We start from the raw sequence: 15,022 nt of genomic DNA on the forward strand, positions 1-15,022 counted from the left end.
GGAAACCTCAGTAAAAGAACCACCGTAGTGCTTGCTGTAGAAACTCAAACTTACTCTCCTGAAAGAGGCAAATAGGTTATACTTTGTTAATTTGTCCCTTTTAAATAACTATTTTCTACAATGGGTTATGTTTAGTCTGCTGCATTCAGAGCTGTGAATTCACTAGCTGCATGTGTCAAAAAAATAGAAAGCTCAAGGATAAAGTTAACAAATACTGCAGCTCTTTACTCAAACAGACAATTCAACCAGAATCTGCAAACGTTTTTTTTTTTTTTTTTAGGTAAAAATAGTACAGTCGGTAACAAACTTTCCAAAGTTGACCCTTGAGAGAGGTGGACAAAAACACACAAATGATCTTGAAATATCTGTTTTTAATCTCTTAGATTATGTACACATCGTTCATCTTTAATCAATCAATAATACATTCAACATTTGTATAAAGTATATTTCATCCATTCAACTTTTCACTAAGAATCTGAAAGAAATGAAAAACCAGTCATGAAAACATCCAAACCCCTAAAACCTTCAATCTTCAGGCACAGATATAATGGAATTAGCACTTTAAACAGAAGATATGGTGTAGAAACTCAGATGAGAAACACAAGAGGCACTGTAACCTCCCTGGGCCTCAAAGTAAACGGTTTGCACCACATTTCTGCCTCCTTGAGTTTTAGTTACACTGGAAGAGTTCACACTTTTTCTATCAACCATACTGTGCTTATAAAGTACAAAAAATGCCTTAGTTTCCCTATAAATCAACACAAACAACAAATTATTCAAGAAGATAAATGTGTTTAGTGGAAAATGGAATGCAATGGAACCAAAGTGATAAACTTCAACCCATTTTCTGCAGGAGGTTCTGAAGAATCAAATGCTTTTAAAATATCCCTAGAAAAGTGTGAACTTTTTTCCCAATTAATATAAAACGAGAATAATTGTTAAAGTAATTAAAAGCTGATAACTTTCACGGCTCAGGAGAAAAAAAAAACTAGCGTGAACATAACACACCTCAGAAACTCTGGATTTAGAAAAAGTGAGGGGAAAAAAAAAACGTGGAGTTCAGGAGGTCTGATAGAAAAGGCTGCTGTTGGTGATGGAATCCATGGAGGACGGAAGTGTAGAAACCTCCCAAACAGCTCTCTACTTCCTTATGGCGGCCACTGCCTTCTTGGCGGCGTCGTCCAGGTCGTCGGCTGATGTGATGGGCAGGCCGCTCTCGTTCAGGATCCTCTTAGCTTCGTGCACGTTGGTCCCTTAGGAAGAAAAGGAAAACCATAGTTAAAGCAATAAGCGAAGGAAATGACAGAAACAGAGAGGTCTTAACAAGGTTTGACCTGATCTGCCATCTGCCTGTGTAACAGAGGGAAGGAGCCGGTCCGTAGAGACAGGTGGATGCAGCTATGGGTCAATGACGGGACATTCAGCTGCTGATACGGGAGCACTTTTTGGGCAGAGGACCAACCTGTGTGTGTGTGTGTTTGGATGCTCCCCTGGCTGCAGTCAGGTCAGGGGGAGCAGGTGCTGGGTAACACGTGGCTGATCACAGCCTTGGTTAGACCTGAAAGTAAACCCAGAGGCTCCTGGAGGGATGGGGGTAATCCCCGAGCTGCTGTGACACGCTGAACGGGCTGCATGCTGCTCAGTCAAATGCAAACCTGACAGCGGAGTCACAACACAGAGCGGCAGGGAGGGGAGGGCGACAGAGCCAAAGGTCAAATGAAGCAGTGATGCCCTGGTGACTACTGTGGTAAACAGGGACAATCCAGCTGTTTGTGTGGCAGTTACTGATTTTACTCAGCTTATGGCTAAAAACATGGAAAAAGGCCATTTTTATAACATGTTAGGGGTGTAAATAATCGTTTGGTATTGATGCATCGATCCAACAGCCAATGACCCGATGCATCGACATGTCAGCAAGAGTATCGGGTCATGTTTTTTTTCCCTCTGGTCTATTTTTATCCATTCGCTCCTGGATGTTATTCTGACTCCCCTGCTGCGGTGGCGCTAAACCTATTTTGCCCTCCTACCTCGCTTCCTTTAGCCACTACCCTCTTTCTGCTTGCAGTATTTTTTGATGCAAGGCCTTTCAGTACGATAACACAGAGGCATTATTATTTTTCAGTTAATGAGGTTTTCATAGGCCTAGGTGGAGTACAGCGTTGCTATTTCTGTTATTTGCCGTTGTTTCTCAAATAAAATGCATAACGACAGTACAGCTGTTGATTTATTTGAAATTTGTAATATTCTCTATCCTGTAAGGTAAAACAAAAAACTAACCAATTAATCGAATCATATCATGGTGTATTCTTGAGAATCGAATCGTTGGGTAAGGGAATCGATACTGAATCGAATCCCCATGATGGGTGTGAATTACACCCCTATAATATGTCTAATCTGATTATCAGCCCTTTCCTGGGGTCAGCTACTCGTCCTTTTTAACACCACTTTTATGTTGTCACATTTGTGGTGCAGCTTTGTTTAGGGAAGTGAAGAGATAATTTACTTGTTAAACTGTCCATAGAAAAGATGATCAACACAAACTTATCCATACTTAACTGACAATGTGCAACTTTTAATTATAATGCGTTTTTATATATATATATATATATATATATATATATATATATATATATATATATTCTTACAGTAAAAAGGTGAGAGGCAGGGACATCCTAAACACTGCATATCAAAGGTAAATAATAATAATAATAATAATAATAATAATAATAAAAAAGGCATCTAATCAGTATAAAAAGCCAAACAAAAAAATCAGCAAATAAGCTTCTTAACCCACCCATGTGAGGTTTGATGGAGCTATAGATAGAAATCCGTATGTATTAACTGGAAGTTATGAAATATCTGCGTAATCTATAAACACAGACGTTCGCTATAAATATAAGAACTTAAATTTAATTGAATTAAAGGGGGACAAAAGCATTCACACCATTTGAACTTTATTGAAGAAACTACGCAAAGTGGGAAGTAACTCGGTACATTTCCTCTGTCATATTTACTTGAGGAACTTTTTTTTTTTTTTTTTACAAGAATCTACTTTTATGAATAGATTCATACTTTTTTCCCCCTTTTACTTGAGTAAGCCATCCATCCATTTTCTCTCTCTTAGTACTTGTCAGAATGCTGGTGCCTATCTCTGGCAGTCTATGGGCGAGAGGCGGTTACACCCTGAACAGGTCACCAGTCTGTCGTTGGGCAACAAATAGACACACAAAGGCAAACAATCATTTATGCACACACTCATTTAGAGAAGCCAATTAACTTAATAGACATATTTTTGGACTGTGGAGGAACCCGGAGTACCCGGAGAGAACCCACGCATGTACAGGGAGACATGCAAACTCCATGCAAAAAGACCCCGGGCCTTCACCCTAACCCGCAAGGAGGATGTGAAAGGACTGATCCAGCCGCACCAGTCCCTCCTAAGCTGATTCCTGCAGTTGGTGAGCCTTTTGAGTGTGTCCTGGTGGGTCGTCTGCCTTGAACTAAAGCTGGTAGTCAATTTCTCTAGACTGTCATGTGTGTTACCACTCATTTCCCTGAAGCCATTTCACTAAGAAAAGTTACATCGCCAACCATAACTAAAGCTTTTCTGAAGTTTTTTGCAACTTTTGGTCTGCCTAGACTTTTACAAACTGACCAAGGCAGCAATTTTCAGTCCAAACACTACAGTCTTTTGGCATTAAACACATTCTCTACAGTCCTTAACATCCCCAGTTACAAGGCGCTCTAGAAAGATAGCAGAAAGATAGGTGATAAAGTGCTCATGCTGGTGCCCACACCTGGCCCATCCCTCTCAGCCCAATCTGCAGGCCCATATGTGGTAAAAAGGCGAGTCAATGACACAGACTACTTTATTCATACTCCTGATAGGAGTCGCCTAACATGTCTGCGCCAAATAAATATGTTGAAGCCGTTTCATTTCAGGGAAAATGACCAAAAGGACACATGTTGTGAGGACTCTCCAAACCCTGTGTCAATCTCTTGTGTCTGGAGATAACCCCCATGATGTTTTGAAAAAGTGTGATGGACACTGTGGTAGGCTCTCAAACTCTGTCATACTTAATTTCTTGGCTGAGTATCTGTCCTATCTTCCCAGGGGTGAGAAGCAGGATGAGAAAGGACTGATCCATCTGCACCCTGTGCTTTTTGGGGATGTGCCCTCTAGGACCTTGGTACTGGAGCAGGACATTGACGTGGGTGATGCCCATTAAACAACATCCGTACAGTTGTCCCCCAGTCTAGAGGGAAATGATGAAGAAAGAGGTTCAATATTTACCACAAAATGGGATGGCTATACAAAGTCATAGCTCCTGGAGCTCTCCATGTCTTCTGATACCAAAGTCTGATGGTTCCCAATGTTTTTTTGTACAGACTATCAAAAAGTGAATGCAGTTAGTCCCTGATTCGCACCCATTGCCTCGCATGGAAGACTCCATAGACAGCATTGGTCATGCCACCTATATTACCAAATTAGATCTGCTAAAGGGGTAGTGGCAAGTTCCCCTAACTGCCAGGGCTTCTGATATTTCAGCTTTTGTCACACAAGACTACTTGCTACAATATACAGTGATGGCATTTGGAATGCAAAACGCACCAGCTACCTTTCAGCAACTGATGAACACTGTATTAAGAGATGTTAAGAACAGTAATGTCTATTTGGATGACATCGTAATTTATTCATCATCCTGGAAAGATCATATTAACACTTTGAAGACTGTGTTTGCCTGTCAAGCTCAAGCCTCTCTCACCTTGAATCTGGCAAAATGTGAGTTTGCCAAAGCGGTGGTGACCTACCTGGGAAAGGAAGTAGGCCATGGCCAGGTACGTCCGGTGAATGTAACACTTGAGTAATATCTTGATAAATTACTACTGTTCCTAGAGTAAAATTTTTGGGTGCTCCATTGATCATGAGTAACTTCACTGAAAAATCAACAAGCTTGTTTTTTTCCTAAGTGCTCTAGACAAAGCCCTATAGTTAATGTTTATACCAAAATAAGTGCTCCCTTTTTCAACACATGCTTTTACAGCTTTTATGTTGAAAAGAAAATTGGTTTTGGAAAAGTCGTTCTTCTACCTTGAATTATTATTGCATAATAAGATCATTTTTTGTTTAAAATATTATATAATAGTCTCTAATATACCAGAATTTACAGGCAACTTTAAATTTTGGTCTCTTTATTTAACTATGTTAAATATCAGATGTTATAAGTTACCCAGTACTTGAGTAGATTTTTTCCAATTAATTTTTCACTCTTACTCGAGTATAATTTCTGGGTACTCTATCCACCTCTTCAGATATTTAGAAGAAGGAAATCCTATCAGATAAACTTTTTGGTTTACATGTAAGACGATATGGGCTGTGCACCACTGCTGTGAAACATGGTGTAGGCAGTATAATGCGGTGGGAAAGTTTTTCTTTAGAAAAGTGAAGGGTATCTGTTCGGTAATGGGACAGTAGAAGATGTTAAGCAAAGGGTGATCATGGAAAATCCATCAGAGGATGCAGAAAACTCCAGCGGGACGACCACCCTAAACGTACAGGAGGGCTAATATGAGATTTTTAAGTTTCTAACTTAATTTATCCAATCAATACCCGATTAACTGATCTCCTGTAGGTGTCCTTTAAAAGAATAATCCACTGCCACTTAAGACGCTCTCTGTACGCTCCCAGCTTGACCTCAGCTCTGCTGGCTGGCGTCTAATTAAAACGGCACGTTATGTGAATTCTCTGGAGATTCGGCCGCCCAGATCAATAGGACTTTCATGAGGAATTCTATTACCTGCACCACTTAGCGCCTAATATTTCACCTCTTCTGTCCAGTCATATAATAAGTCACTCCATGCACATTTTCTGCAAGCTCACACTGCAAACAATCAATTCTTTGATGTAATTAATTAGAATGCGAGCAGGAAGAGACCTTGTTCTGACACACAAACAGGGGATAGGGTGTCTCAAGTCGTTTTCTAATCAAGCGGCGGACGGTGTTCTGGGTGTACTTGCGTCTCAATTGCTGACGCTGTCGCTCACAGAGAAAGGAACACTGCAGAGCCGCTCACTTTACATTCAGCAGACTGACCAATGAGCTGCTCTGGGATTGATGGATCTATATTGCTAGGCTGTCAGACTTATCTACCAGATGATTAATTCAACAAGCTTAAAACAACCCTGGATAAAACAGAAGCACAGAAGCTGTCACCACATATACATTACACAGGGCATTTTCCTAAAAAGACAAGAAAAGGGAAATGTGCACGAAGGAGCGAAATAATTTAAACAACATGAGCGTTTTAGTAATTTTTTTTTTTGTCCATAAATATTTATAAACAGAGGTGGTGTGCCACGTTTTTCTGATGATGCATCTGTGCTACTCATGTAAAGTGTGATGGGAGGAAATGACACATCTACAGGAAGGGGAAAGGAAAACTCATGCATTTTATGTGCTGCTTTTTCTGGCAGTGTGTGCGCGGTGGCTGATTGCAGTTCCACTGCGAGCGGTAGGGAGCACTGATGGCTCACAGCAGCAGCGGCCGACAATATGCACCATGAGCACGATGAGAGTAAGTCACCGTGTGAGCAGGAGGAGGGGGAGGCAGCCCATGTATATTCATGGGTGTGCTCACCTGCAGCCACTAGGTGCTGCCAGAGACCTTCACACTGGCTGGATAGAATGCAGTACACTCAACATGTGTGTATACGCTCAAAAGCAGGTACAAAGTATAAACAGGGTCTCATGCTTGAACATTCAAATCACACTGTTAACAACATCTCAGCAACTAAAATAATTAACTAATTCATTAAAATACTATTTCAGTTCCAATAGATGCCCATTCTCATTACTTAGACCCAGTACACAGTGATACATTTTACTTCTGTTAGGTTAGATTATTATAGCTTACAGGAAATTTTAATACATAAAAAGAGGCACAAGTGGCCTTTGTTTTAAAGTCAGCTGACAGGAAGTGGGGTTGGGGGGGCAGGACTTGAAGCCATGATGGCCGCCTCGAGGTCTAAGAACTCTGTACATGGGTCATGGGCTTAACATCATAAAAATATCAGCCTAGTAAAAAAACACATCGTACAATAACGTTTATGCAGTCAGTGTCACCGAACTATACAAGCCTGACAATGACAAGTCTCCTGAGTAACCAAGTACAGCACCACCATGGTCACTGAAACAGCCTTTGTTAGTGTTGTCACGTGCCAAACTTAGAGGAATATCAAATGTTATCTCCCTAATATTCTGTCAGTAGAAGTAAAAACAAAGGGCTCTAAAATTTCCCACTAGATGACAAGTCTTTGGACTTGATAAAAACACATCCGCAAATGGACGATAAGGCGCCCAACATTTTCACTGGCTGGAAACTTCACAGTCAACGTAAACCCACTCAGATTCTGTTCCTCCCCAAATTTCCTATAGGCCCCGTCTTTCTGCACAGAGTGGAGCAACGCTACAGCGGATTCAGTAAGACACTTGATACCCAAGAGCCATGCAGTGGATGATGATGCCACCCCAGCCACCACACGAAGTGGAACTAAGGAGACACCACAGAGCACAAAAACATCTCTGGACCTTTGACAGGACTCACTTACCCTTTAAGCAGTTCCCAGCAGGCAGCCCACACCCAGGGCAGATGGCCCACCTTCTTTAACAAAGACCCTAGTTGAACATTTGTGTACGTAGCATGGCTTAAATTTAGCTATTCAGAAGAGAATTCTGAGATCGCAGCTGAAAAACAAATTTTTGCTAGTTAAACATTAGCTATAAAAAGAACAGTTGCTGTCACTGTGCAGATTAAATTCTGAAAGAGCCATTTAATCCTAACTAAAGAGGTGGAAAATGCTCTATATCACATCACTGCTAACTGATCAGGGGGCGTGTTGTTTATTGGGCTGATTGATGCAGTGCAGTCAACATTTGTGCTTCCTGGAGAGGTGGGTAATGAAAGCTCTACATAAAAAAGTGATTTTAATAAATTTTCCAGGACAGGAAAGGAGTGCAGCTCATTGCGCAGAATTCTTAAGGTTGAATGAAAAATGTCATAGTTAATGGTAAGGGGGCACTGATCCACATTTATACACTGATCCAATTTAGACACTTTAACTTTGAAAAATGCAGATGTAATCATAATTCCCCTTGTTTTTATTTAACAGGCTGTCAGAAACTCTGCTCTACAAGCACGTTTGAAAGTATGAATGTTCATGTGTAATATGGCATATGGAGATCATTTTAAAGGTCAGAAAAATAGGTCATAGAAAGAGTAAATCATTTTAAGAGCACAGATTCCATAAAATATATATATTTATGTCTCCAGCGTTTTTGTTGTCATTACACTGTCACAAGTACGGACAATTAACTTCACCCTCTGCTTTTAACCCATCCCCTTGGGGAGCAGTGGGTTGTACAGCTGTACACTACACAGTGCCCGGGGAGTAATCGGGGGTTAAGGGTCTTGCTCAGAGAGCCAGAGCAGCAGTCTGTGGGAGTGGGTTTTGAACTCACAACCTCAGGATTCCAAGCCCTATGCGCTAACCAATAGGCTTCCACTCCCATAATAAAAGTTAGGTCCCCTCAATCATAAACAAAAAAACAGATGTATTTATTAAATCAATCAAAAATGCCCATAAAGGGGTTAACTTTTCTGCATTTCAACAATATGTTAAACTAACTTGAATTTATAATAGAAAAGATAACAATACTGAATAGATCTGCCCTATGCATCACACCCATTTTCAGCGATATCCCGACTGATAGTGTAATAAATAGAGTGGTGTATGTAGGGCTCGGTATTGTTCAAAAATTTTCGGTGCCAGTACCAATACTGATACCTTCACTTCAATACCGGTTCCTGAACGATACTTTTTTCGATTCCAGTTTTATGATATCAATACGAAGAAAAAGAAAATTACACAACATAAAAAAGTACAAATCTTGAGTTTTATTTTAAGCTCTGATTTTTCTATTAACATTAACATCTGATTTTTTTCCTCTTACATAAAAAAAAAAAAAAAATTCAGTGAAGAAGAACAGTTGCAAACAAGTCAGTGTCTAATATTCACTGTTACATTGTGAGGATATTTTTACTTAGCAGTTTTTCTTAGAAAAATTAACATGTCTGCTTTCTCAGGAGACAAACAAGCCCGTTGAATGGGATCCTACTGACAGTGCACTGCTGGTATGTGGGGGTCTGAACGGCTCCAACAGAAATAATATTGGAAGGCAGGATGGTAATCTGGATGAACTGACTGCAGTTTTTCCCACTTAAAAACATAATAAAACTACTTTATCCCCACTGATCACAGCAAATACAGCTGCAAGGCAAATAAAGGATAGAGTAGCTCCGCCCAACGCGCGTCAGAGAGCCAGAGCAGCAAAGCTGCTTCAGCCGCGCGTCAGAAGCTAGTACAAGCAGCAAAAAGGAAGCAGCAGACATGATTTTGCTGCTCTTGCTGCGTCCGGTGTGAAAGCAGCATGATTCAGTCCGCTCTGGCTTTGCACTGCCGACGGGCTGCTGAGAGGAGGATGGTCGCGCCGGCAGCGGTCCGCTCTTCTTGCAATCAAACACCGAGCACCTTTCTGCTCTTAAATTATTTCCGTGCACGATGTATTGCATTGCGCACTATTGGCATCAGTCTTAATAAAGTGAAGCCGCACTTTTGACCTGGGGGGCATTTTAAAGGGGTTCCACGACGCTCGCAAACCAGTTCACAAAAGATACACATAAACCCTGGCTGTAGGCGTGACCACCTATGTATTTTTCCTGGATGACGCAACAACGTTAAGCGTTACAGCCAATCACCGAAACTTGGTACCGAAAGACGAGGCATGTTTCGATACTCTGTAGAACCGAAGCATTTCGGTCGGTACCATAAAAGAAGCGATGTTCGGTACCCAGCCCTAGGTGTATGTCTAGTTAAAAGCTCAAATAAATACATGGTAAAATGAAAAAAATCGTTTAACTGAAATCCACCTCTAAATGGAAAAAAAAAGAAAAATTTAATGCTAACAGAAATGTTAAGTAATCAGTTTTCTGGTTCAAAAATGCATAAAATCGAATAAAAAAATAAGGAAAATTACCTAAACAAAGACTGGGTTACCTTGCGATTCAGAGATTTGACCTATTGTTACGTAAAGCTGATGTGTTTTACTGAGTCACTCTTCCTGTCAGACTCATGACATCGCAGCTGTGTAGGTGTGATAGAAATAGACCAGGGCTCTATCTTGGTTGTAGCTACTCAAGCACATTTGCAGAAAACCAGTAGTCTGCAGCTCCATGCATTTTAAATGCAGCGTCCTCATATGATCCTGTTTTCCATCCAATCAGACACCTTATCAAGTCGGATGTGTTTAGGCTTTTAAATCTAATACATCAACTAAAATGCAGAGCTTTCTGTCAATTTTCTCAGTGCCTAACTTTTATTTCTAGAAACAAGTTTGTTTTTAATTTATTTAACTTTAGCCACCTATTCACCAAAGCATGTTTTGTTGTAGTGTGTATGTGTAAACGAGTTAATGAGATATATAAAATCAATGTTCCTGTCACTAACAACAACTCAAGGTCACTGCTGCCATCAGTGTTTTAAATGCAAAGCAGCCATATTGGATTTTAAGGTCAGGGTTAGTTAGAATCCTCATTCTTGCATTTTGTGGAATTTTTTGAGTTTCTGAACCTTTTTCTTTTAATCTGTCTAGTTTAGAACTCAATGTGTTTTTTTATGAGTTTTTGATTGAAGAGATATAAATGACCTATGTTCCTTTAACAAACATGTAAAAATGGAAAAAGTCAGTGAGATTATATTACTTAAAAAAGTGCTGCAATATTTGGAAAACCTCCTTTTCACTGAGGTGCAACTTGATGCAAAAAAATAAGATTTCAGAACAATTTGACAAAATTATCTCATAGCTGAGGCTGAGTAGCCTTACTTACTGCATTTCAATCAATCAATCACTTTAGCTAAATAAACCAAACCATTTCTTTAGAAATAAAAAGTGTGACAATATCAACGTAAATGTCCTAATCAGTGGCAGAGCTGTGATGTCTGGCAATGACTAAATGCTTGCTTCAGGTACATTTTTGACTTCAGTGTTTTGACTGATTTAAAAAAAAAGATATTTGTAATATCCTGGTAGCAATTGCACTTAATCAGAAAACTCAAAGTTTCCATGACATAACTTTATATGGTTAAAAAGTAGTACAAAATCTGCTAATAGAGACCCGAAATTCTGCAACATTGATAGAGTAGCTGTTCCCATACTTGCTGACCTCTGATCTTGATTTAAAAAGTTTCTACATATCATAGTTACTCTCTGCTTCTCTGGATAGGATTGCTTAATCTCATAATGTTTCAGTTTAAAGCAGTTCGAGTATTCCCTTTACATTCCAGGGCGAAGGAACACCCATCACCCCCCCACCCACGCGTGTCCAACATCAAATGCCTCTTATTTGAAGGCAGAGCAGGGGGCTGCTCAATGCTGCAGAAGCTTCTTCCTTTGAAGTGTTGGCCAGTCATTAATTGAAGATTTCATGTCTTTTAAATCGTCTAGACTGCTGTTTAAGAAAGAAGAAGCCACCGTCTAGCTAAGGTTACCAGATTAAAAACGCACATTTGGAAGTGGAAGTTTAATCTATGGGATCATTTTTAATGTGGACTGTGAGGAAAAGCCAACAGCAGAGTTGTATTAATGATGCATAGGACTTAATCTGATCATCTAAACACTGCAGGAATAAAGTTGCATTATATATGCACAGAGCTGAATTATCTGTTGGTGTTGTGTGCAGCACACTGAATTGGGCTGCGACAAACGGCTGTTTCAAGAATAATGACTCTGAGACTACAGAGGGCCCCATTTTAACCTTATTAGAATCCAAAATCTCTTCTTAAATAAACAGGAAGACAGCTTTAAGCAGAAATCAACCTCCTCACTTCGATACACTCTTAAAGAAGCGCTCAGTGAATCAATAGGTTGGGGAACACAGTTAAGTGAATGCAGTCACTCTTTCCTCTGGACCCTGAGGACTATTTAAAGGGAAATTCATCCTTATAGCAGCAGCAGAAAGTATCCTCACTGTGCAGTAAGTCCATTTCCGCCCTGCAGCCAAAGAGGGCAGTACAACCTTTCTCAGGGGGCTTTTCCTATTCATACCTTAAGTATTTTTCCACCATAAATGTATAAATATTATTTTTCTGTGCTGATTCTGTTAAGTGAATATGAAATGGAAGTTTTGCAATCATACATTAATATTTCCCTAATAGCACACCGACCACATGGCACCTCTCTGGGAATACATAACTCTCTAGCAGTTCAATCAGGGCCCGTCTTTAAAAAAGAAAGAGCTTTTCCAATTAAAAGTGCGCCTGTTAATCCATTCTGATCCCGCTGAAGAGCACAGGGCCGTTCTCTCTGCCCGGCGGTCAGCCGAGCAAGCTGAGCTGATTGATTCTGAAGCAATCCTCTCTGCAACAACGAAGCCCACAATGTAATGACCCACAACTAAAGCTTGGATTAGGCCCTGGCCAGGAGAGCAGTGGTACGGAGCATCAGACCGCGCTGACCGTATGCTGTATTCGTCAGTCAAGCTGAATACACAGCATAATGTAAGAAATGTTTGAAATCATTGAGAGATGATTTTAGTTGCCAACTGGTCACTTTTGTGGCAGATGAACTCAGCGCTTTAGGTCCTCCCTCCTGTGTTCAATCAGTAGTACAGATAGTAGCTTCCAGTGAGCTTCTTTCCATTCTGTTTCAATTTACATACAGTTTTTTGGTAACATAAAACTGACTTTATGATCATTTTTCATTATACTTCATCCTGGTTGAGCTCCAAAATTATTTGACAAACAAACATGACAGAAAGCAACATTAAAACACCTGCTTGACACTGTGGTTTTCTATTAAAAATGTGCACCTTGTTTGCTATGCTCCATTTAGCTGTTCATTACCAGCAAGAGCGCCTCCGCACACGGTCAGGTCATGGAAACAGGTTAAAAGCCTTGAGCTAAAAACTGTATATTAAATGCTAATAAATACACACCCTTCACTTTGTGCTCTAGACACACCACTGAGCAGCAAATTGACAATTAAGGCAAGCAGTAACTGGCCATCGGAGTCGGTGAGAGCCACAGCTTCCCACATACACACACACACACGGACATGGTACATTAGCATACACAGGTGAAAGGTGAGCCAATCAGTGCTGTGTCAACTGTGACTCTGACTGCTGCTGATGAAAAGTGGAACAGGATGTGATGTGTGTGAAAAATGCGGCGATGCTCTTATGGCAATGATGTGTCCCCACGGGGCTTGACCAAGTATCAGATACAACAAATCCAAAATGTTTAGTAAAACAACCTCCCATTCTGTACATATACAATAAAATGAAGTCCATCCTTATGAGTCACCTGTTTATATTTCAGGCACTAAAAAACAGTTCCTTGTAGCTGTTAACCTTAGCTTTCACATAATTTTTCCTCTGCTGAAGTATACGTCAGTTCGCCTGATGAAGCAATTACGTAATGTTAATTAATAAGAACGATTCCACGTTATCCGTAACTCATCCGAACTTCACGCTCCGGCCTCGCTTAGCTCCACCTGGACCTTCACAGCGTGCTCTATTGGAACTTCAAAGAGCTTGGAGCGGAGCTTGATGGCGTTATCCCGTATGGGGCTGGTGTTTCTTTACATGGCCGTGCGAAGGAGGAGTGCAACTAATCTGACACGGACAGGAGTGGAGGATAGAATCTGGCCGTTACTAATGGAAAAGCCTAAAAGTATATCGACCTGTAGCCAATCGCTCTGAATTAGGTCCTACTGGAAAAGGGGCTTGTGTCTAGGGCAATTGGAAAATGGGAGGCAAGCGCTGAAAATTGCTCTGGATACACAAACTGTAAAAAACACGGTAGTATTACCATCATACAGCAGGAAAGGCATCTTTTACCAGGCACAGTAACGTTGGTCCGATTCGACATAAAAACAACTGAAACTCAATACAGACTAATATTTTGAGATAATGTAGCAGAGGCTTCAAAATATCTAATAAAGGGGTTTTGGTTCCCCTACAGCAGTACAACCACAACCATATACTGTCAGAGTAACGATGGAAAATTTTATCCTAAAGAATCTGCATGTGCTAGAATTGCTTAATCAAAACCCAATTCAACTTAGTAATTTTCATGTCTAGCTGCATATTCTGTGAACAGAGGCTCTCTATTTGATCTGATGGAGTGTAAGCTGTCTTGACTTTTAATCTGTCAAAAGGCCATACCTGAAAAGCTCTGACCAGGGAAGGTTGAATAGAAATCAACACCAAACAATTTATGAATGAGTTTTTTCTTTCACTTGATAATGAAGCACTTCTCAGTTGGTCTATGACCAAAGAATCCAATTACAGCAGCTTGAAGTTTGTAGTTTGAATAAAAAAAAAAGGTTTCTCTACACTTCGGAAAGAAGACTTTCCCAAAAAAATCCATTGAGGCTACATTGGTACCAATGGGGTATAAACACTGTGTTCTCTGAGCTAACAAGATGAAGAGATAAAACAGTTTGGCGTGTCATTGTAATAGCTTCTGTTTTACCTTCAAGCCTGACCACCAGTGGGACCTTGAGCTCCAACTCTCGACAAGCTTTGGTAATGCCATTGGCAATGATGGCGCAGTTGACAATGCCTCCAAAGATGTTGACCAAAATGGCCTCAACCTGTGAAAAGGCAGACTGTTAGAAATGGTAGGGAAGCATGCAACTTAGGGTTTCGGTAAGATTTTTAGGAGCTTTTGAAGATGAACATGAATACAATTTTAGATAAATTACAACATATGACATAACAGACTTGGCTGATATACTTAAAGAAAACACAATGAATGGCAAATAAGAATGCCTTCATTTTAATTCTAACTACAATGACCCAGTGTACAGCTGACATACAGGAGAACAAGATACTCGTTTGTTGAAGATGCACAATCAGGAGGTACCCAATAAAAAATGGTAAAGGGATGGTGAAGCTGGAAAAA

At 40.3% G+C, this 15,022-nt stretch overlaps 1 protein-coding gene across 1 annotated transcript in view; it reads right to left on the reverse strand.

Moving 5' to 3' along the window:
• Nucleotides 1-351: 351 nt before the first annotated feature.
• suclg2 (succinate-CoA ligase, GDP-forming, beta subunit) overlaps nucleotides 352-15,022 on the reverse strand; it is a 117,576-nt gene continuing 102,905 nt past the window's right edge. Inside the window, exons 10-11 of the mRNA XM_015402048.1 lie at nucleotides 14,591-14,711; nucleotides 352-1,253 (exon numbers count right to left, since the gene is read on the reverse strand). Coding sequence (XP_015257534.1) covers nucleotides 1,141-1,253; nucleotides 14,591-14,711 — 234 coding nt within the window. The 3' untranslated portion in view covers nucleotides 352-1,140. The remainder of the gene's footprint in view (nucleotides 1,254-14,590; nucleotides 14,712-15,022) is intronic.

The sequence above is a fragment of the Cyprinodon variegatus genome, unplaced genomic scaffold, assembly GCF_000732505.1.
Source record: "Cyprinodon variegatus isolate N-32 unplaced genomic scaffold, C_variegatus-1.0 Scaffold1291, whole genome shotgun sequence".
In the NCBI taxonomy this organism is placed as follows: domain Eukaryota; kingdom Metazoa; phylum Chordata; class Actinopteri; order Cyprinodontiformes; family Cyprinodontidae; genus Cyprinodon; species Cyprinodon variegatus.